An 18974-nucleotide genomic window follows, 5' to 3' on the forward strand; every position below is an offset into this window, starting at 1 on the left:
AAGCATTTCATTCTGACTAGCTCAACCTGGATTCATCGTTTCTACTCTCTTTTTATTAACGCCATAGTCACCTCATGCTCTCTTCAAGTATTTATATACTAGCTCTAAATCCTCAACAGTTGTCATTTTTAAGCATGAAGCCACATTTAGTTCAAACTGCTCATCTTTCCTCCTGGTTATTGCATATTTTATTCCGAAAATGACATAACTCTAAACGCCTTTTTAAGCTTTGGGGATGATTTCTGATTAGCTCATGAAAGAGTAAGTAGTGCTTATGAAATTGGAGACATTTAAGGTATTTGGAGTTTGTGTTTCTGGGAGTTTGTTTGGTTGGTTTTAGTCATTGTAAATCCCATGTCTCTGCCATTGCCTCTTTTCATATTCCTCTTTGCAATGAATTCCAGTCTGGCCAGCTTTCCAAGATGTCATAACCATAAAGAACTTACACCTCTTAACTTCTTGAAGTCGTTAGGATTTTGAACCTGACCTAGCTAATACAAGTGAAAAAGAAAATGTAAAGACCCACAAGATTGTGTATACATGTGCATTAACTGTATGTCTGACATGTGTTATCATTTATTCAAAAAATCTTTTGTGATGACAAGATGACACCCTAAACCTCACCTCAAGTGTTCTCTGTAACGTGCATACATACTAGCTCTTTTGTAATGCTCTGAAGTTAAAATGGCTGGCAAAACTTTAACTTACATATGAAAAGCGAATTGCCCCCCTGATTTTAGTCCTAGAATTTGCACAGTAATTGAAAATGTAGGGAAGCTCCAGCAGCTTCCCTATGCAGTTGCTGTGCAGTCTCATAATTCAGTCCTGTCCTTGTCCCACCCCCTGAGGGTATGAGAACCCTATGGAACCTTTGGAAATTCTGCAGAATCTAAGCAGAACATAAAGGCAGTACCCACGTCATGAAGACATGCACTTAAACATACACTCATGGCCATAAGTCATTCAAAACATGTGGTAGAATTTTACATTCTATGGAAAGTTCATTCAATCAGTGAATGAGACTGAAAGAAAAATAAGTGCCTGTCTTCCAGGAATCAGGTTTCTACACAGCTGTTGAATAGTAGCAGTTAAATATTTCAGTGCTGAATTTATTCAGTGTCACTCTCCCACATACATTTGTTTCTTTCCAGTTTCCCTTAGAGTGTATTTGGATAGGAAAGGTTTGTTTTGGTTTTTTTTTTTCCCCACTCCCAATCACAAAATATGTTGGCAGCCTCCTGATTTCACCAAACTGTTAATTCTCTCAGCTAACATTCCTCTGTCATAAAGCACCGAAGTCATTAGCTCCCACTATACAAAGTGAATGTGGCATTTCTAAAGTTAACTACCTTACTCCCATAAGAGCTGAGTAAAAATTTAAAAGGTGTTCTTCAAGGTTCCTAAATGCCTAGATGATACAGCTCTTTCCAACATTACAGTGGTGTTTTGAGAGGATGAGAGTGAGGCAAAGTAAAAACTGGAATGTCTATTCCTTCTCAACCCCAAATATGGATGACAGAGGATGACGGAGAAAAAAATAAGGTGGGAGCTATTAAATGCTTTGTTGTCACTCAGAAGTGGGGAGAGATAAAAACTACCTAAAACCAGGAAGTGAAAACCAGAAACACCACTTGCCTGAATGGATATTTCCCTGTATTCTCTGCCCTCATTACTTCCTGCCCATCCATCAGTTCCAGTTTCCGAATCTAGTACCAAACTCCTCATTAACTAAAACTGGGGGCAACATGGCAAAGATGCTTTGTTTCAACCTGATTAAATAAAAATTTATTGAGCACTACTGTGTGTCCTATTAACTGCACTCAGCTCTGGGTTGGGGTGGGGGTGGGCAGTGAAGGACTGACTAGCACGAGCACATATGCAACCAACAGGCACTGGGAGAAATACTCCATGAATAAAGTGTTACGAGAGCACAGAGGGAGCAGTGCTTCATTCTGCTAAAGCCTTTCTAGAAATGAAGGTACCTGAACATTCATAGTTTTTTTTTTTATTTTTTAAATGATTGTATTTATTTATTTAGAGAGATAGAGTGAGCATGAGCAGAGGAAGGGGCAGAGAGAGAGAGAGACTCTCAAGCAGACTGCACTGAGCTTGAAGCCCAGTTCTGGCGTTGATCCTACGACTCAGATCATGACCTGAGCTGAAATCAAGAATCAAGAATCGGGCACATTAACCGACAGAGCCACCCAGGCTCCCCCACGATTTTCAATATAAATAAGTGCTCTGGCACATGAGCACACTCAGATCACACTGGTTATTTACTATAGATTGTTTATTTTCTGAAAGTTTGAGTGCTTCCATCCAATATTTAAAGACCTTGGAAAACTTAATAATAATTGTCACATAATAATATCAATATTTATCATTTATATAAGACAATAAAAATACAGTAATGAAGTGTTTCAGCAGATACCATATTCTCATTCACTAACTTAGGTTAGTTACCTTACTTGTTGGTTGAAAACAATTACCCTAAATATCCCCTAACAATGTAATTAATTGAAGCATACATTAGCATTACATGTGTCTGACTTACAGAGTAGTGATGAATATAGAGCTAATAAGTAATAGGTACAGTTCTTCAGATAACTTAAAATAGGTCAAAATTGAATAAGAAAAATGCCGTAGTAGAATTCTATAAGATACCTGCCTGGGCTTCTGGGTGGCATAGTTAAGCATCCAACTCTTGGTTTTGGCTCAGGTGGTGATCTCAGGATCATGAGATTGAACCCCACATCAGCCTCTGCTCAGCACAGAGTCTGCTTGAGATTTTTCTCTTCTTCTCCCTTCGTCCCTCCTAATTGTGCACTTGCTCTCTCTCAAAATAAATAAATAGATCTGTAAAAAAAAAAAAAAAAGGAAAAATGATACATGCCAATGCTGATAGGACAAACTTACATTCCTAGGAAAAATGGCCAAAAGTTTCTTTTAGTCTTTGACAACCAACATGCCCACCCTCCCAGACATTAGTTCTCTCTTTTATTCCCCAATTCTTTCCTTCTTGCATTTAGATCCTAGAGTTTTCAGGCAATAGATGCTTCTAGATATTTATAAAACACTTCAGCAATCTAACCACTAGTTGTAAGAGATTATATTTCTAGAATTCAGCATTTGGCAAATCTGAGACATAAAGTGTAAGTATGTTCCTGTAATCTAATAGAGTTTTTAAAAAGTGAATCTGAAATCATTGTCTTCTCATTTAAGGAAAAGTAAACACATCGGAGATATGTTTAATGAAAATTAAATAAAATTGAGGTACCTGATGTAATGATTTGAAGTTCTCCAAGTTTAGTCATGATGTCAATCAATTCTTTTGCCCAGATAAACCTTTCTTTTTTTTTTTTTAATTCTCAGGAGTAAAAATGGTTTAAAGAAGAGGAAACTGACTAAGTAAGTTTTTTATTATTATTGAGATATAACTGACATACTACATTGTTTAAATCTAAAGTGTGCAATGTGTTGATTCGATACACTGATGTAATACAGTATGATTCCCACCATAGCACTTAGCCAACACCCTGACCATGTCACATTAATTATTGTTTCATTTTGTGGTGAAAAATTTAAGATTAATCTTAGAAACTTTGAAGTATATAACACAGCAAGTTTTTATTATTTCTTTTTAAAATATTTGATTTTAAGAAGTTCTTCATAAGATCTTAACTTTGCAAATTAAAATGCCTATCTTCTGTGTTTCTCATGAATAAATATATAAAATCTTTAAAAAAAATTTTTTAAAAATAAAATGCCTGTCTTCAAATAGAAGGGATGCTTAAGAAAGAGGCAAATGTAGGGGTGCCTGGCTGACTCTGTCAAAGGAGCATGTGACTCTTGATGCCAGGGTCATGAGTTCAAGTCCCATTTTGGGTGTAAAGATTACTTAAATAAATAAAACTTTTTTTAAAAAGAAGCAAATGTATATTACAATAGCTAGACTATTATGTGTTGGCATGTATACACATATGGACGGCAGTGACCACTCAGAAAGTGTATCACAGAGAACAAGTCAGGAGTAAGGAAAATTGCCATCATATGAAAACTGAGAAAGAAGGCATTGTTAGGAATTATAAAAAGTCTTGTAGAAAGAGGTCTGTCGTTCTAAATCTACAAAAATATCTAATAGCTACATCAAAGTTGTACAAAAACCTTTGCCATTTTATACTTTGAAATGCTGTGCTTGGTGCAGGGAAAGACTTTTACTCTATTTGATATTATAATAAGTACTTTGAGAAGTGCTGTCTCAGGAAATCTCTATAATAGATAGAAAAGAATAATTACTGTAGCTAGCCTATAGTTTCGCTTATCTACCGAACTGCGAAGTCATAAGAATTAAGATTCTGATGGGCGAAAATTACCCATCAGTTGATTTTAAAAGCCTAATTAGACTGTCACCTCCAGGCATATAAAGAGTAGAGCATTTCCATACATAGAGTTCATCCTTGATACTTGCCAAGGATAAAATGTTGGTGAATTAATAGGAGGCGAATAAGAGTTCTGGCCAAATCTGTGGCATTCGTGCTAATGGAGGGCCTAATGCCCAAAAAATGTTGATGCAGAATATTTCTCTCTTTTTTTTTTTTTTTGTAAAATTTGTTATTTATTTATTTATTTATTTATTTATCAGAGACACAGAGACAGAGGCAGAGACACAGGCAGAGGGGGAAGCTCCCCACGAGGAGCCCGATGCAGGACCCGATCCCCAGACTGGGATCACGCCCTGAGCCAAAGGCAGACGCTCAACCCTTGAGCCACCCAGGAGTCCCCAGAATATTTCTATTTAGCCTTGATGGGCATACAGATATTTTTTTTCGGCACATACAGATAGCAATTTTTTTTTCCTAAATATATTTCAAATCAGTCTGTGTTCCATTGACATGCATCATCTGACGGGGGAGAGATAAAGGCAACTAAACCAGAAGAGAGGTCCTGTCACCCGGGAAGAATGATCTGACAGCAACAGAAAGATTTTGTGGCCCCCAAATCGTGGTTGCATTGTTGGGTGAGGCAGAGAGGCATAGACTGGAGCATGTAGACAACCAGCTCTGTAGCCCAAGAGGGGAGACTTCTCTTGGACTTCCTCCTCTCCAGGCCTGGCAAAGAGGAGAAGGAGCAGGAGAAGCAGGACATGGACAGACGTCTGGGTAGAGCATAAGAATGGGAGAGCCTGTGCCCAAGCCACAGTGTCATGTCACGTCACATCAAACCAGCTTCCTCCTTCCTTCTTCTCATATTCTTTCTGATCCTCCCTCTTTCTCTAAGAGCCAGTTCTTGAGGGGCTCCCCCCTATACATTTCCATTTGCTTCTTTCTCTTTACCCTTTCTCTTTCCTTCTCGAAGCCACCCTCCTGCCCCCCACCCCCTGCACCATATCTCCATGGCTCCTCTTTCCTATCTGTACCCATCTTCATTTCACCCCTCTTTTGCTCCACCTTCTCTTTTCACTCTTCCACCTGAACCTTGGTCCTCTTGACCTCTGTTCCCTCCCAGTTTGCTTTTGCTCCTCCTCACCATCCCCCTCCTCTCCCTGATGTTCAGTCTTCTGTTTCCTGGCCCTTCCTCTGTCTCCCTTTACCTTTTGCTTTTTCTAACACACCAATATTTTCTCAGCCTACCTTCCTATTCGAGCTTCTGTTCTCCTGATAACAGGATGAAAATTGGGATCGTTAAATCAATGTGCTGCTCAAAGACAACAGCCAGAGAGTGCAGGTGCAGGTCTCATGGGGGTTCATTCTAGGATAGGAGCCCCCATGTTTAGCCTTTCTTTTAGAAGGATAGCAATTTTGAAGGGGGAACAGCTTTTTTTTTTTTTCTTGAAGATTTTATTTATTTATTCATGAGAGACAGAGAGAGAGAGAGGCAGAGACACAGGCAGAGGGAGAAGCATGCAGGGAGCCCGATGTGGGACTCGATCCCGGGACTCCAGGATCACGCCCTAGGCCAAAGGCAGGCGCTAAACCACTGAGCCACCCAGGCATCCCGGGGGGAAACAGCTTTTAACCAGAAGTCGTTCTCCCTGGGTGCTAGTCAGCGTTCTACTGCTGAGTCGCCACATGATCTCGGACTATTCACTTGACTGTCTTAGCTTTGGCTGTCTCACCTGAAGCATGGAGCTAATGTTGCCCATGTCTACCTCGGGGAGCAACCATGCAACATAACATATGCAAATATGTATGCACTGTGGTGTGTTGACACAAGACATTGATGCTATTAAGTAAAACCATTAGAGTTTAATTATAACTCTGGGAGGTGTAATACCCTTTAAAATGTCCCAAAATCTTACCATAATCAGTGAGATTGGCTAATGAACAACTTTAAACAATGACTATTAAGTACTATGTATTTGCTAATAGGACATAAGATCACATCTAGAGGATATAAACTGAGTAATTTGCAACAAGACTAGGGAAAAGGCCAGCTGTGTGGATACTGCCAAGGTGGAAGGGCTTGAATTAGATGACAGGGTACAGCATCCTGCAGAAGCTGAGGGAACACGTTGGTATAGGAGGCTCTGGGAAGGATAGGCAGCTACAGAAAACTATAGGAAATAAAATATACTTCTTATTCACAAAAAGGAGGGAAGAGATAAGAACTTTAGCTATAGATACAGAAACATAAGCTCAGATGTGTTACCTGATTGTACCTTTGAACCATTTTGATACTTTTATAGATACACAAGCCTCTAAACATGGCTCTCTAAGAGGGAGGCCCTAGGAGCTCTCTAGATATGTGCTTCATCACACTGACTCTGCTTCTGCTCTGAAGACAGTGTAGCTAGCAATACAGTGCCCTATAGTTGCAAAACGGTTTAAACTTATCAGATTCTTGGGCAGCCCAGGTGGCTAAGCGGTTTAGTGCTGCCTTCAGCCCAGGGTGTGATCCTGGAGACCCGGGATCGAATGCCACATCGGGCTCCCTGCATGGAGCCTGCTTCTCCCTCTGCCTGCGTCTCTGCCTCTGTGTGTGTGTGTGTGTGTGTGTGTGTGTCGTGGATAAATAAATAAAATCTTTTAAAAAGAGAATAAACTTCAAGGTTTCTTTAACATACTGTGTGTCAACCTTGTAAGGTAAGTATGACCACAGTATTTTATAGATGCAAATGTTGAATCTCACAAGAGTTAGGTAAGTTTTCCACGGTCAAAGAGTAAGTAAAGTAAAACCATGTCTCAAACAGTTCTTCAGATGCCAATCCTTTGTTCTATCCCATAAATCAGTTTTCTAGAGATAATATGCATACATGTATATATGTAATATGTTATTGCTAGCATAAGAGCTGATTGAAAATCTAGAGATCTCTCCCATGTCAAGGAATGTAATATATAAGGCTCTCTCTTTAATCCCAACATCTTAGGGACTGGTAACTTTAACACACCAAAGCAAGATGAGTGCTTAACCTTGGAGAAGTAAAGTTTCTTTTTTCTCCAAGAAAATTGTTCATGTTCAAAAAGTGTGGCATGAAACAGTCAAAATATCTGTCAGCCAGATTTTTAAAACATACATTTTTGTGTGTGTTTGATAAAGCCCAGTACAACTGGATGACTTTGATGCCTACATCAAGGACATGGCCAAAGACTCTGACTATAAATTTTCTCTTCAATTTGAGGTGAGTGGACCAAGTATTTCCTACTTTCTATGGTAGATGAGGCATGGGACTTGGCAGATGGGCACTGGTGTCATTTCTCTGTTCACTGGGCTGTACTTGTCATCTGGTTCATGATGGTAATTGCACTAGGGGTGTCTCACCTGCTGGTTCAGACTGAGGACATCAACCCTTTGCAGGTCAGGGCTAGGGTGACTCCGTGGGAGGAAAGGAGAACAGATGTGGGTAGCGGGGTGAACAAACACAGTTATAGGAGAAACCATCACTGAACATCAGTGCAATTGAGTATGCAGAGGAAAGCAAGGCAGGGATTTAGGTGTGAAAGAGAATTTCACTTTCAGGGAATTTTTAGTGTGTTTCTTATGTCACTTAGGCCACAGTAAGGGTAGGTGGTGGTTGAAATGGGCTCCCTTTGTCTTCTGGGCACAGAAGAGCCTGGGCAGGCTGGGAAGGGTGTGGGGATCCTTTTATAGCTGTTGGACTCCTGGTGTTCTGCTTCATATTTCTTTGTGAGGTCTCCTTTACTTTTCTTGGGGAAACTGGGAAAAGATTTACACATGATTAATGTGCAAGAAGGAAAAAAATGGCAACACCCCCTTTCTCTGAAGCACGCATATTCTTTGAGTCCAAGACCACGTTTCAGAGTAGGTAGAACTGAGTCAGCCTTGGATCTCAGCAGTGTGAGGACTATAACTGGTCCTCAGGTGTTCTTCCCATATATTTCACAGCTCAGGACAGTCTGAGTGGCCTCATCTTTCAGGGTCCTACAGTAAGGCTCAGGTGGTCTGTGATTTAAGGAAACCAGGGAAAAGAAAAAGATAAGGTGATAAATTTGGAAATGTTTTCTTAGAAGTGTTTTGTGTGAAATGCCAGGTTGTTGAATGTAGCTGCTTTCCCCTCATTATACATATTCATTTCTTCTTTCCCCTCATCAGCTGATAGCCCCTCATACCTTAGGTCTGCAAGAAGCAGCGGAAGTCCTGGTGTGTATGTACTAAGAGGGAATTTAAGGATGAGAAGAGCTTTACACATAACCAAACACAAAGCCCCCGAACTACCATCCATGCCATCAGAAATTCAGCAGAGAGCCTGGCTCAGTTATCCACTGCACACAAGTGTGCAAGAAGTTGTAGATGCTACACCAAATGCTATAGCTCAACTTTGGTATGAACTAGAGGTCTATGGCAAGGATGGCATTTCAGGAAAAAAAAAAAAGGAGGCTTTCTATAAGAACACATATGCCAAAACTCAGGAAAAAAAAATAAATGTCTGGATAATTCTGATAATGGTGAGGAAAATTATGATGGGTATACACTTTCAAATTCATTGAAGCCTCCAGCTCTTAATTCCTACAAGATTCATGTTACCTTGGCGACACAGCTAGCATCTATGCCCTCCCTGGGAGGATGAGGAGTACCTCTCAGTTTATGCCATCAAACCTCAGTGTAATTATTACTCTGCTTCTGAAGTACATCATTATAAAGAAAATTCAATGAGCCATCTTTTGGTAAAAAGAAAAGATGATTTTAGTTGTGAATGACACACCATTCAAACTAGTTTAGATCAAAGAAAGGGAATTTGTTCAAAGGATGCTGAGATATCTAATCAAAGGAATCATATAACCAGAGCTAAACCAGAGGGAGGAAAGGGAACAGTTCAGTCTTGGGAATGACTGGAACCAGAAGCCACACCTTGCACAGACTCTTCCCCCCCCTCACCCCCCTTCTGCTTTTCTCTCTGTCTTGGCTCTTTCTCTGCAAACCAACTTTTTTCGCACAGTGGAAAACACAACCACCCACAACCCTTGAGTATCACATCCTATAGTTTCCACAGTTTCCAAAGGGAACTGTTGACTCTCCTTCTTATTCAGAACAGGAAGCTTACTAGAACCACTTAGCTAAACCAAAGGAGGGCATTATTCCCAGGAAAAGAAAGCGCACTGGAGAACCAAACAATTAGTGATCAGATCCTAGCTTCAGATGCTTCAAAAATGTGAAAAGTAGAATAATAAATTTTATGTGCTAAATGTTTAATTTATAATATTCTTGGAGCTTTTATCCATTCAATATATAAATGAACACATTCAGGCTTATTCCATAAGAATTATAAAGGAGGTAGGAATGTACTAAAGTGGGAATCCAAAACCTTTTGTCCTCACTACCATTTTGCCATTACTTAATATTGAAAAAAAGCCATAATTCCTCATCACCTCAATTTGTTGATCCATTAAATGAGTAGGCCAAACTAAATCAATGGTTCCCAACTGGGTCAGTACCAAGTAGTCCCCTAGGGTGAGTTTGGAGGTGTGTGAGGAGCATATTTGGTTCTCACAATGACTTGGGAAGAAACTACTCATGGTATTCCATAGAGAAAGGGACAGGGATGATGAATGTTCTGCTATGAGTGGGAGTCCTGCACAATAAAGAATTGACCCAGGCCAGTAGTATTCCATTGAAAGATACTGGACTAAATCTGGGACAAGGGTACATCCAAGCTTTCTGACTCACGTGTATTAGAATTCTCCAGAGAATCAGACCAATAGGAAATATATACATATATACATATAAACACTAATACAATATAATATAGTAATATAATTCATCCATAAGTTCATTACATTATGTAATTACACAACTTTATAATTCTTATATAATTCTTATGTATATCTTATATATGATCATATAATAAAAGAAATATATATAGAAAGAGACAGACTTATTTTAAGAAACTGGCTCACACCGTTGTGGGAGCTAGCAAGTTTGAAATCTGCAGGGCAGGCTGTGAACCGAGGGAAGAATTGAAGTTGCTGCTCAGTCCAAAGCAGTCTGGAAGCAGAATTTCCTCCTCCTCAGGGCACTTCAATCTTTTCTCTTAGGGTCTTCAACTGATGGATGAGGCCCACCCATAGTTAGAGAGTAATCTGCTTTCTCAAAGCCTACTAATTTAAATGTTAATCACATCCAAAAAAAAAGACCAAGCACTATATAGCCTAAGCAAGTTGACACATAGAATTAACCATCACACCATAATTTAAAGGAGTGTTTAGTATCATTATTTATTCCAAAGCTTGTTTTTTTCATATATCTTTGTTCTTAGAACATTGTTGATCATACGTGTAATTTATTTGGTGCCAGAGATACTGCATCTCTGCTCTAGTGAGAAAATTCAAATGATTCTCCAGAAGTCTGCCTTAAATCACAGGCTCAGGCTCAGGCTCAGGCTGTATTTTTTGAGCTAACATTTGCCAAAGCAGTGACCCAGTGATCTAACTCGCTTCCTTTTTCAACCATCAGCCCTCAGGCACTGCCAGCCTCCAGCCCAAACTGCCTCCACCACCCCCATTTGGTGGTTCCATGTCAGGGCTCCTCATCTGTTTTCAAAGACTCATACCCATACCTAATTTTAGGACGCATGTCAGATCTTTCACGTGGCAGTCCTCAAATTTTCATGAAATTGATAATTAATCAAAACTTCGGGGAAGAAAAAGGTCCCCTGCTCTAATAGGAACCCAAGAGAGTATTAATTAAGGTGGCTGAATCAGCTGATCTAGCTAACTTCAGTAGCTGAACAGTTATTTGTTCTGTTTGTATGAATGCTTAATATTTGTATTCATTTTGATACTGACATTGAAAGATCCCACTCATCCTGAGAAATTACATCATTTGTAAGCATTATGCAAATTGAAACTAATGTCTGGATTTACATCTATTACCAATACAGCTATAAGTCATACAAGAAGCAATATGACTTGCTAATTTGCACTCACTAAATACATTCCTTATTCACCCAGCATTTGATTTTGGATCTGCTGGAAAGATTGATTATCCTGATGAAAATGTGCATCTTTTCTTAAGGAGGTTTGGGACTTGGGGATTAGATTCAATTCCTCATTTCGTATGTCTCATATGGAAAGGTTTTGAAGAGCCAGACTTTAGAGCTCGAAATTTAAGAGCCCACGAGACATGCCATATATTGCTCATTCTGCCATTAATTTCTATGTTTTATATTTGTTTGCTCAGGATGCTAGTGAAAGGCCTCAACCATCTTTGTTCAGAAATATGGTTGCAAAGGGAAAAGCAAACTGCATCACTTGCCGTGTAGTTTATGAGAGATGAGCTTTGATTTCAGATAGTAACTCCCATTTGCAGCTGTTCCGGTCCAGTTCGCTGGAGACCTACCTGCAGTCTTTGAAATAAGGCACCTCAGACCCTCTCCAACAGTCTGACACCAGGAGTCTTGCTTGATTCCCAGACCTGAGTTTTCCTTCCTCTTGTTCCTCATCTTCTAGGTTTGGTCTCTGTTTCCAAGTGCCAGTGCTAGCCATCTGTCCAGGGGCTAGAATGGTGCCCCTAAATCCCACCCTAAATCCCGCCCAGGGCCCTGCTAACTACTGCTAGACTTTCCTGAGGTTGGCATCCTTCTGCAGTCCTCCATCACCACCCCCAGATGCCCATGACTGCTGCACCCCATTCTTCCTTTAGAGTATCTGTCGTGGTTGGCATCATGTCCCCCAAAAGACATGTTCAAGCTCCCACCACTCAGGACCTCAGAATATAACCTTATTTGGAAACTCAGTCATTGCATATTTGGTTAAGCTAAGGTCATACTGGCGTGGTGGGCTCTTAGTCTGGCTAGGGTTGCAGCGGAAACACAGTTCTGTGAAGACACAGAGACAAACAGGGAGAATGTCATGTGGTGACGAAGGCAGAGATTGGAGTCAAACAGCTGCAAGTAAAGGAATATCCAAGACTGCCAGCAAACCATCAGATGCTGGGAAGAGGCAGGAAGGTTGCCCTCATATTCCTCTATAAGTGACAGAGGTCAGAAGTCTCCAATGACACCTCAATTCTAGATATATAGCTCCAGAACTATAGGACAATGAACTTCTGTTGCTCTAAGCCACACAGCTTGTGGTACTTTGTTATGGCAGCCCTCAGAAATGAGCCCTCACTAAATACCTTGTTCTAAATCCTGACTCCTTTTGTGTTCACCTAAAAACTAGCCAGACCTTGCCCAGTTCCACCGAGCCTTCTACTTGGCACAGGTGGCACCACTGCTGTCAACCCCACTGATGACTCCTCATTTGTTCTGTAGTCTACTAATCGAACTCCCCTGACTCAGATGAGTTAGCACATGAGTGACACTAGAGTGAGAATACAGTTTGTGCCCTTCTCAGATTACTGTGCATGCTAATGGACTGAAGGTGCCCTCTCCAAATTGATATGCCAAGGTGCCCTCTCCAAATTGATATGTCGAAGAGATGGAGGCTTGGGAAGGAAAGCAGGGTTAGACAAAAATGGGTCATGTGAGCACACAGCGAGACGATGGTCACGTGCAGGCCAGGAGAAGCCCCAGACTGAAATGAATGAAATCCACCTCGTCAGCCCCTTGATCTTAGACAACTCGGCCTCCAGAACTGTGAGAGACACATTTCCATTGTTTAAGGCATCCGGTCTACGGCATTTTGCAATGCCAGCCTGAACAGACTAACACAGCGCATATGTTGCATGCTTCAAACCCAGCCAACCCAACATAGACTGCCATCGGGCTTTGGTGACTGTATTAGCTTCTTAGGGCTGCCATAACAAATCCACACAGTCTTGGTGACTTAAAACAACAGAAATTTTTCCTCTCGTAATCCTAGAGGCTGGAAGTCCAAAACCAAAGTGTTATCAGGGCCATGTTTCCTTTGAACGCTCTAGGGGAAAAACCCTTCTTTGCTTCTTCCAGCTTCTGGAGGCTCCAGGCGCTCTTTGGCTTTACTGCTGCCTGATTCCAATCTCTCTGTCATTAAACAGCCTTCTCCTCTCTCTTAGAAGGACATTTGTTCCTAGTTACAAGACCCACTCAGATAATACATAATAATCGCATCCGATGATCCATAACTTAATTATATCTGCGCAGCAGCTTTTTAAATAAGGCCACGTTCACAGGTTCTGGGGGTTAGAATGTGGACATATCTTTTGGGGAGTCACGCCTCAACCCACTATGGATGAACTACATGGCCCAGAGAAAAAACACACAATGATAAATCTTAACAGAAACAGAACTGGCAATGGAAAATGCAAAAATGATTTATGTCGGTTTCAGGCCATCACCTCGTACTTTGCCTTTATGAAGATTTAAGCCTCTGGAGTTTCCATATGGTCGGAAAGAGAATAACTGCAGAGCTACTGAACTGGAAACTTAGCATTTGATTTTCCACTTAGTGACAGACTAAATTACAAAAGATTGTGAGGCATTTTGTGTATACCCTCTGTTCCTGATTTGCTGAGGTTCAGCTTTGGCAATTTACATTTACAGTGTTCAGCCAATTAAACCTCTCTTACCAACTAAGGGCATTTACAGCAGGGAGGCAACACACAATTAAAGTTCTATCAGTTAGTCGGCTTCCATATGTGCTCCAGCTCTCAATTCCAATCTGTTTCCACACTTTTGTTTTGTATCTGAGGCTTCTTCCTGTGGCTCATCAGTCTGTCCCCAAAGCGGGGGATTTGCAGGGAAAGTTGTTGGTCTGTTAGGACAAATGGCAGAGGAGGGAGATCGCATCCAGGCAAAGCAAAACAAAGGATCCTAACAGGAGTATTCCACAGTCATTTTCAATAGTGCTGTATTAATATTTGTTAAGTTTAATCATTCTGTTGTATTGCATGATATGTGGCTGGGAGATGGAAATATTGATAGCCTTATCTTACCGATAACTAAACTGATGTTACCAAGAGTTGAACTACTTTTCCAAGACCCTACAGTTAATGAGTGGTACACCAAAATCAGCCAGATGTTTTGACAAACTATCTCTAAATACACCCTCTAAAGGAGGTAGACTTCCAAAATATTTTAAGCAATGGAAGCATCATTTAAAATTAGTTTATAGCTGCCAGGAAGAACTAACCTAAAAATAACACTGATTTGGTTGAAGTCTGCCAAAAATAAATTTTGTTACTTCTAAGAACAACAGAGTCAATCTTTGAAAACCTTTTAAAATGGAAGAACCACTTATAAAGTGACAGCGACAAGCTTCTGGTTAAAGGCATTTAGTAAGCAAGGATTTTGCCTGAGGCAGAACAACTCACTTTGTGAATTGAGGATTAAAGGCAGTATAGTTTGTCTTTAAAGTTGGCATCAACTTGAGCCCCAAGAGCCTGAGATCTTGTGATTTCAAAAAGCCCAAAGTATTGCAGGATGAAAGGAGAGAAATCTAAATGATTCAGGTTGGCCCGTCCAACGCCGTTGCTGACCACAGCCTTGTATCCCAGTACCAGTAAGCGCATTGTGCTGGCAAGAAACTTCTATGTGGAAGCAGTGAAGACCCAAGAACTCAGTCTCTTTAAAGCATATCCTTTGCAAAGAACACTGAAATACCCAGACAGAAAGGCCATGAAAGAGATATGCCTGTTCAGTCTCTCAAAACATCACCAATGTCTCCAAACCCTTTGAAAAGTCTTTCAAAGACGCTCCCAAACTTTTCCCCAAGATACGACGTATTCTTCCCATGGATGATTTACAGCAAGATTTACAGCAAGTAGTTTCTCTACTGCCTCAGTTAATCTTACATAGGGGTGCATACTATATAGGTAATTCCATTTGTAGATGGTTATATACACTGTTTACTCGTATTTCCCTGACATTTGTCCAGGAACATAACCAGATCTGCAGCGCTGGTTGTGCACTGGCCAATTCCAGAGAGCTATTCACAAGCACCACAGAGTGAACAATGCCTCCTGGGAAGTCCAGGTGGCCTGACCCTAACTGCTTGTTTCCTATAAGATACATGAGATGAAAGCTTAGAAGCCCCCACTTTCCCATAATATAATCTTTTTGAAGTGTGAGGGTTGTCTGTTTGTATAAAAATTGCCCTACCAGTGCACATTCTGATAATAGGATTTATAGGGGTACTGATACAGATATTTGGACTTTCCTATTTTCACTGGAGGGTTTTGCCTACCCACTACTGATTCATCCTTACTGTTAAATTTATTTTCAGATATTTAGTGCCTATAGATCTTAATTCTTGTAACGTGGGGACTATTCACTAATCATTCTTCACTCTTTCTTTTACTACTTTTACTAATGCCTATTGCCTGCAGGAGAAATACCTACATTTCCCCATAGAATAGAAATATTTATACATATTGCATAAATTTCAGTTAATATATACCTCCAAAAATCTGAAATGTGTCTCTTGTTTTCAAATTTTCCATACCTTGAATGATACAGATAATTCTTTCCTTCTCTACATGATCACTAAGCTATTCAGAGTATTTACATATGATATTAGCCAGTTATTCCTGCAATAATGCTATATAAGCATCATACAGTGTAAATCTCAAAATCTCAGTGATCTGCTACATTTATTTATTTTCCTCCTCAAGTGTCTGTAGGACAGTGGGCACGTCTGCTTCAGGCAGTGGGTCAGGGTCAGATTTGCTCCAAGCATCTCCTCATTCTGAGACTAGCAAATTCCCTGAGCCTGTTCTTTTCATGGCAGATGGCAGGAGTACAAGAGGGGAAACCAGACTGAGCAAGCACACCTAGAGCTTCTGATAGGAACGATTTCTACCCAAGTTCATTGGCCAAAGCAAATAGAGAACAGTGGAGTAGAGAAGTACTCTCCATCCCAAAGAGGAGCAACTGGAACATCATGTGGAAGAGGGAGTGCTAATTTTATTATAGGCAGGGAGTGAGGACTAATCCAATTGTGAACAATGAGCCACCATGAACAATAATCCACACCGAGTGCAGAAATCTCAACTCTATTCTCTGTCATTTACAGGAGTTGAAATTGATTGGACTGGACATTCCACACTTTGCTGCAGATCTTCCACTGAACCGATGTAAAAATCGTTACACAAACATCCTACCATGTAAGATTGTCACTAGAGCCTACCTTATTCATGTCTCTCAAAGGCTGACAGACTGTTGCTGCAGATTGATCAGTTTCACCAATCTCTGGCTGAGCCCAGTTGTAGTCTGGATCCTCAAGGCCATCTCTGTGATTGCATTAATCCCATTCATGCTTTGATGTTACTAGATCCCATCCTATGTAGGAATATTGAATTTCTTTGCTTGTAACCGAATTGTGTCCAATGATCTGGGAAGACTGACCAATTGGTTCTCCGGAGATCAAAAATCTTAGCCAAATTAGGATAAGATAACCCGAGCTCTCATAAATTATTTTCAATCAAATCCCTGACAAGGGAAGGAGGGCAATGTACTAAAATGTCTCCTCTTTCTTACTTCTGCAGAGTCTCTTATTGCTTAGCATTTGTGATAAAAGCAACATTTGAGAAAAAAGTAATATGAAACACTTACAGGAATTAAAATATATTCCAATATAGACTTAACTGTCCTCTCTGCCACACTGGGTGGAGGTGCGGGCTGGTGCTGGGAGAAGTGGAAAAGAAAGGAGGGGAGCTGAAAAAGCTCTAGAAGAACTCTCTCCTTGATCAGCCTTCTTGATAAAATCACATGGTGTCATCATTATAACACTTCACATCTGTACACATTCCAGAATGTGCTTTTCTCATCTGAAGTCTGTTTACACAAAGCCTGTGCAACTCCATCTTCTCTGGATTTCCCAAAAGTAGTGGGTTCTCTGGACGTACTAGGTGACATGGAAATCATGGATTTAGGCTACAAATCTAGCCTTCCATACAACCAACCAGATATTTTAGTTCTTCTGAATATTCTGCTCCTGCACAATGCCCCCAAAACTTGGAGACAAGCATAGGGGAGCTGATGGAGAGGAAGCGGTGATTGAGATGTGTTCCTATATTTATTTAAACAAGAAACTAAGATTGAGGTGTGGCTGTAATATCAGGCTAAAGTAAACTTGATCTACCCTGTCACGGGCTGATCTGACTTGCTATTTGGATAGAGAAGGTCAAGACAATTCTTCTTTCCCTTCTCGTTTTTAATATTTCTTTTCTTCTTGTTCTTTACAGATGACTTCAGCCGAGTGAGATTAGTCTCCATGAATGAAGAGGAAGGCACAGACTATATCAATGCCAACTACATTCCCGTACGTAAAAGACAACAACAAATTTCTTAAAACCAGGCATCCAAATTCTACCTCAACCAGAATTATTAGGGCTCCAGGAATGCATCAAACAGCCCTAAAGAGAGCCATTGTCCACCTGGCTACCCAATTCGCAGGGACCGTTCCCACTATTCCTCTTCTGAATGACGAATGGGGGGAAGAGCCTATTGATGAGTAATGTTCGTATTTCTTTGTAAAGATCTGGTGAAAGTGAAAGTAAATAATTACACTAAAGATCATTTTTCTTGTGTTGAAACTTCAGTCTTGGCAACCCAACTCCAAGGTCTCCACCTGAGCCCCCTGTGCTTTAAAAATAGTGACTGTTCTTGTAAAAAGAGGTGAGCGTGATTTTATCAGCTTCAGAGAACAGTGCTTACAATCACAAGGACCTGCACGGGTCAGTTACTCTGATTACTTCTTTGATGAAAAAGAGAGAGAACATTACCCAGGTGTGTGATCCTTGGCCAGGGTTATTTCCGGTAAATTTTCAGTGTTTCCTCATTCCTGTGGAATGGTATTTGGTGTTGGCGGTGGCTCCTTAGGTGACAACTTTGTCACTTAATCTTTCAGGGATACAACTCACCCCAGGAGTACATTGCGACGCAGGGGCCACTGCCTGAAACCAGAAATGACTTTTGGAAGATGGTCCTACAGCAGAAGTCCCAGATTATTGTCATGCTCACTCAGTGTAATGAGAAAAGAAGGGTAAGTGCCTAATGGGGCTGTCCCCACTGGCAGCAAAACCAGCTGTAGCCATGGCCTGAGTGTTTCCTATGTACCAGAAACTTCCATTTGCTTCATTTTTCATCTCACAATAGTACTATACAGTTCTTCAGAGGGAAGTACTTTTGTTTCCCCTAAGTAAACACAGACTGTTTCTTCCTTAGCCTGTTTGTTTGAAAAGGTTTTGCCATTGTCACCTCAGGTGAAATGTGACCATTACTGGCCGTTCACAGAAGAACCCATAGCTTACGGAGACATCACCGTAGAGATGGTCTCGGAGGAAGAGCGGGACGACTGGGCCTGCAGACACTTCAGAATCAACTATGTAAGTCATGAAGCACAAGTTCAGGTACTGTCCTCGTGCTGTGGGGACACCCACATGTCAGGGACCAACCAACCCACCGTCAGGTCAGACTGTGAGCTCCTCAGGCTTTGGAATCCTGCTTTCTTCAAGAGATAAATCCCATTTTTAATGTAGTTATTTCCTATTTCATCCATAATGGTGTGGATGAGATGATTGGCCTGGAGAGCACCAGGAAAGAATAAAATGTCCTCAAGTTTCCATTTCAGGTTAGCCCAGGGCGATAGAAGCCAAGG

General features: G+C 40.7%; 1 protein-coding gene across 2 annotated transcripts in view; it reads left to right on the forward strand.

Moving 5' to 3' along the window:
- The window catches only part of PTPRO (protein tyrosine phosphatase receptor type O), a 239848-nt gene that overhangs the window by 204339 nt on the left and 16535 nt on the right, over positions 1-18974 (forward strand). For both annotated transcript variants that reach the window (XM_041736849.1, XM_041736848.1), the window contains 6 exons: positions 3373-3408; positions 7537-7618; positions 16389-16479; positions 17560-17636; positions 18225-18359; positions 18580-18702. In XM_041736849.1, coding sequence (XP_041592783.1) covers positions 3373-3408; positions 7537-7618; positions 16389-16479; positions 17560-17636; positions 18225-18359; positions 18580-18702 — 544 coding nt within the window. The remainder of the gene's footprint in view (positions 1-3372; positions 3409-7536; positions 7619-16388; positions 16480-17559; positions 17637-18224; positions 18360-18579; positions 18703-18974) is intronic.

Source organism: Vulpes lagopus, chromosome 21 (genome assembly GCF_018345385.1).
Source record: "Vulpes lagopus strain Blue_001 chromosome 21, ASM1834538v1, whole genome shotgun sequence".
Taxonomy (NCBI): domain Eukaryota; kingdom Metazoa; phylum Chordata; class Mammalia; order Carnivora; family Canidae; genus Vulpes; species Vulpes lagopus.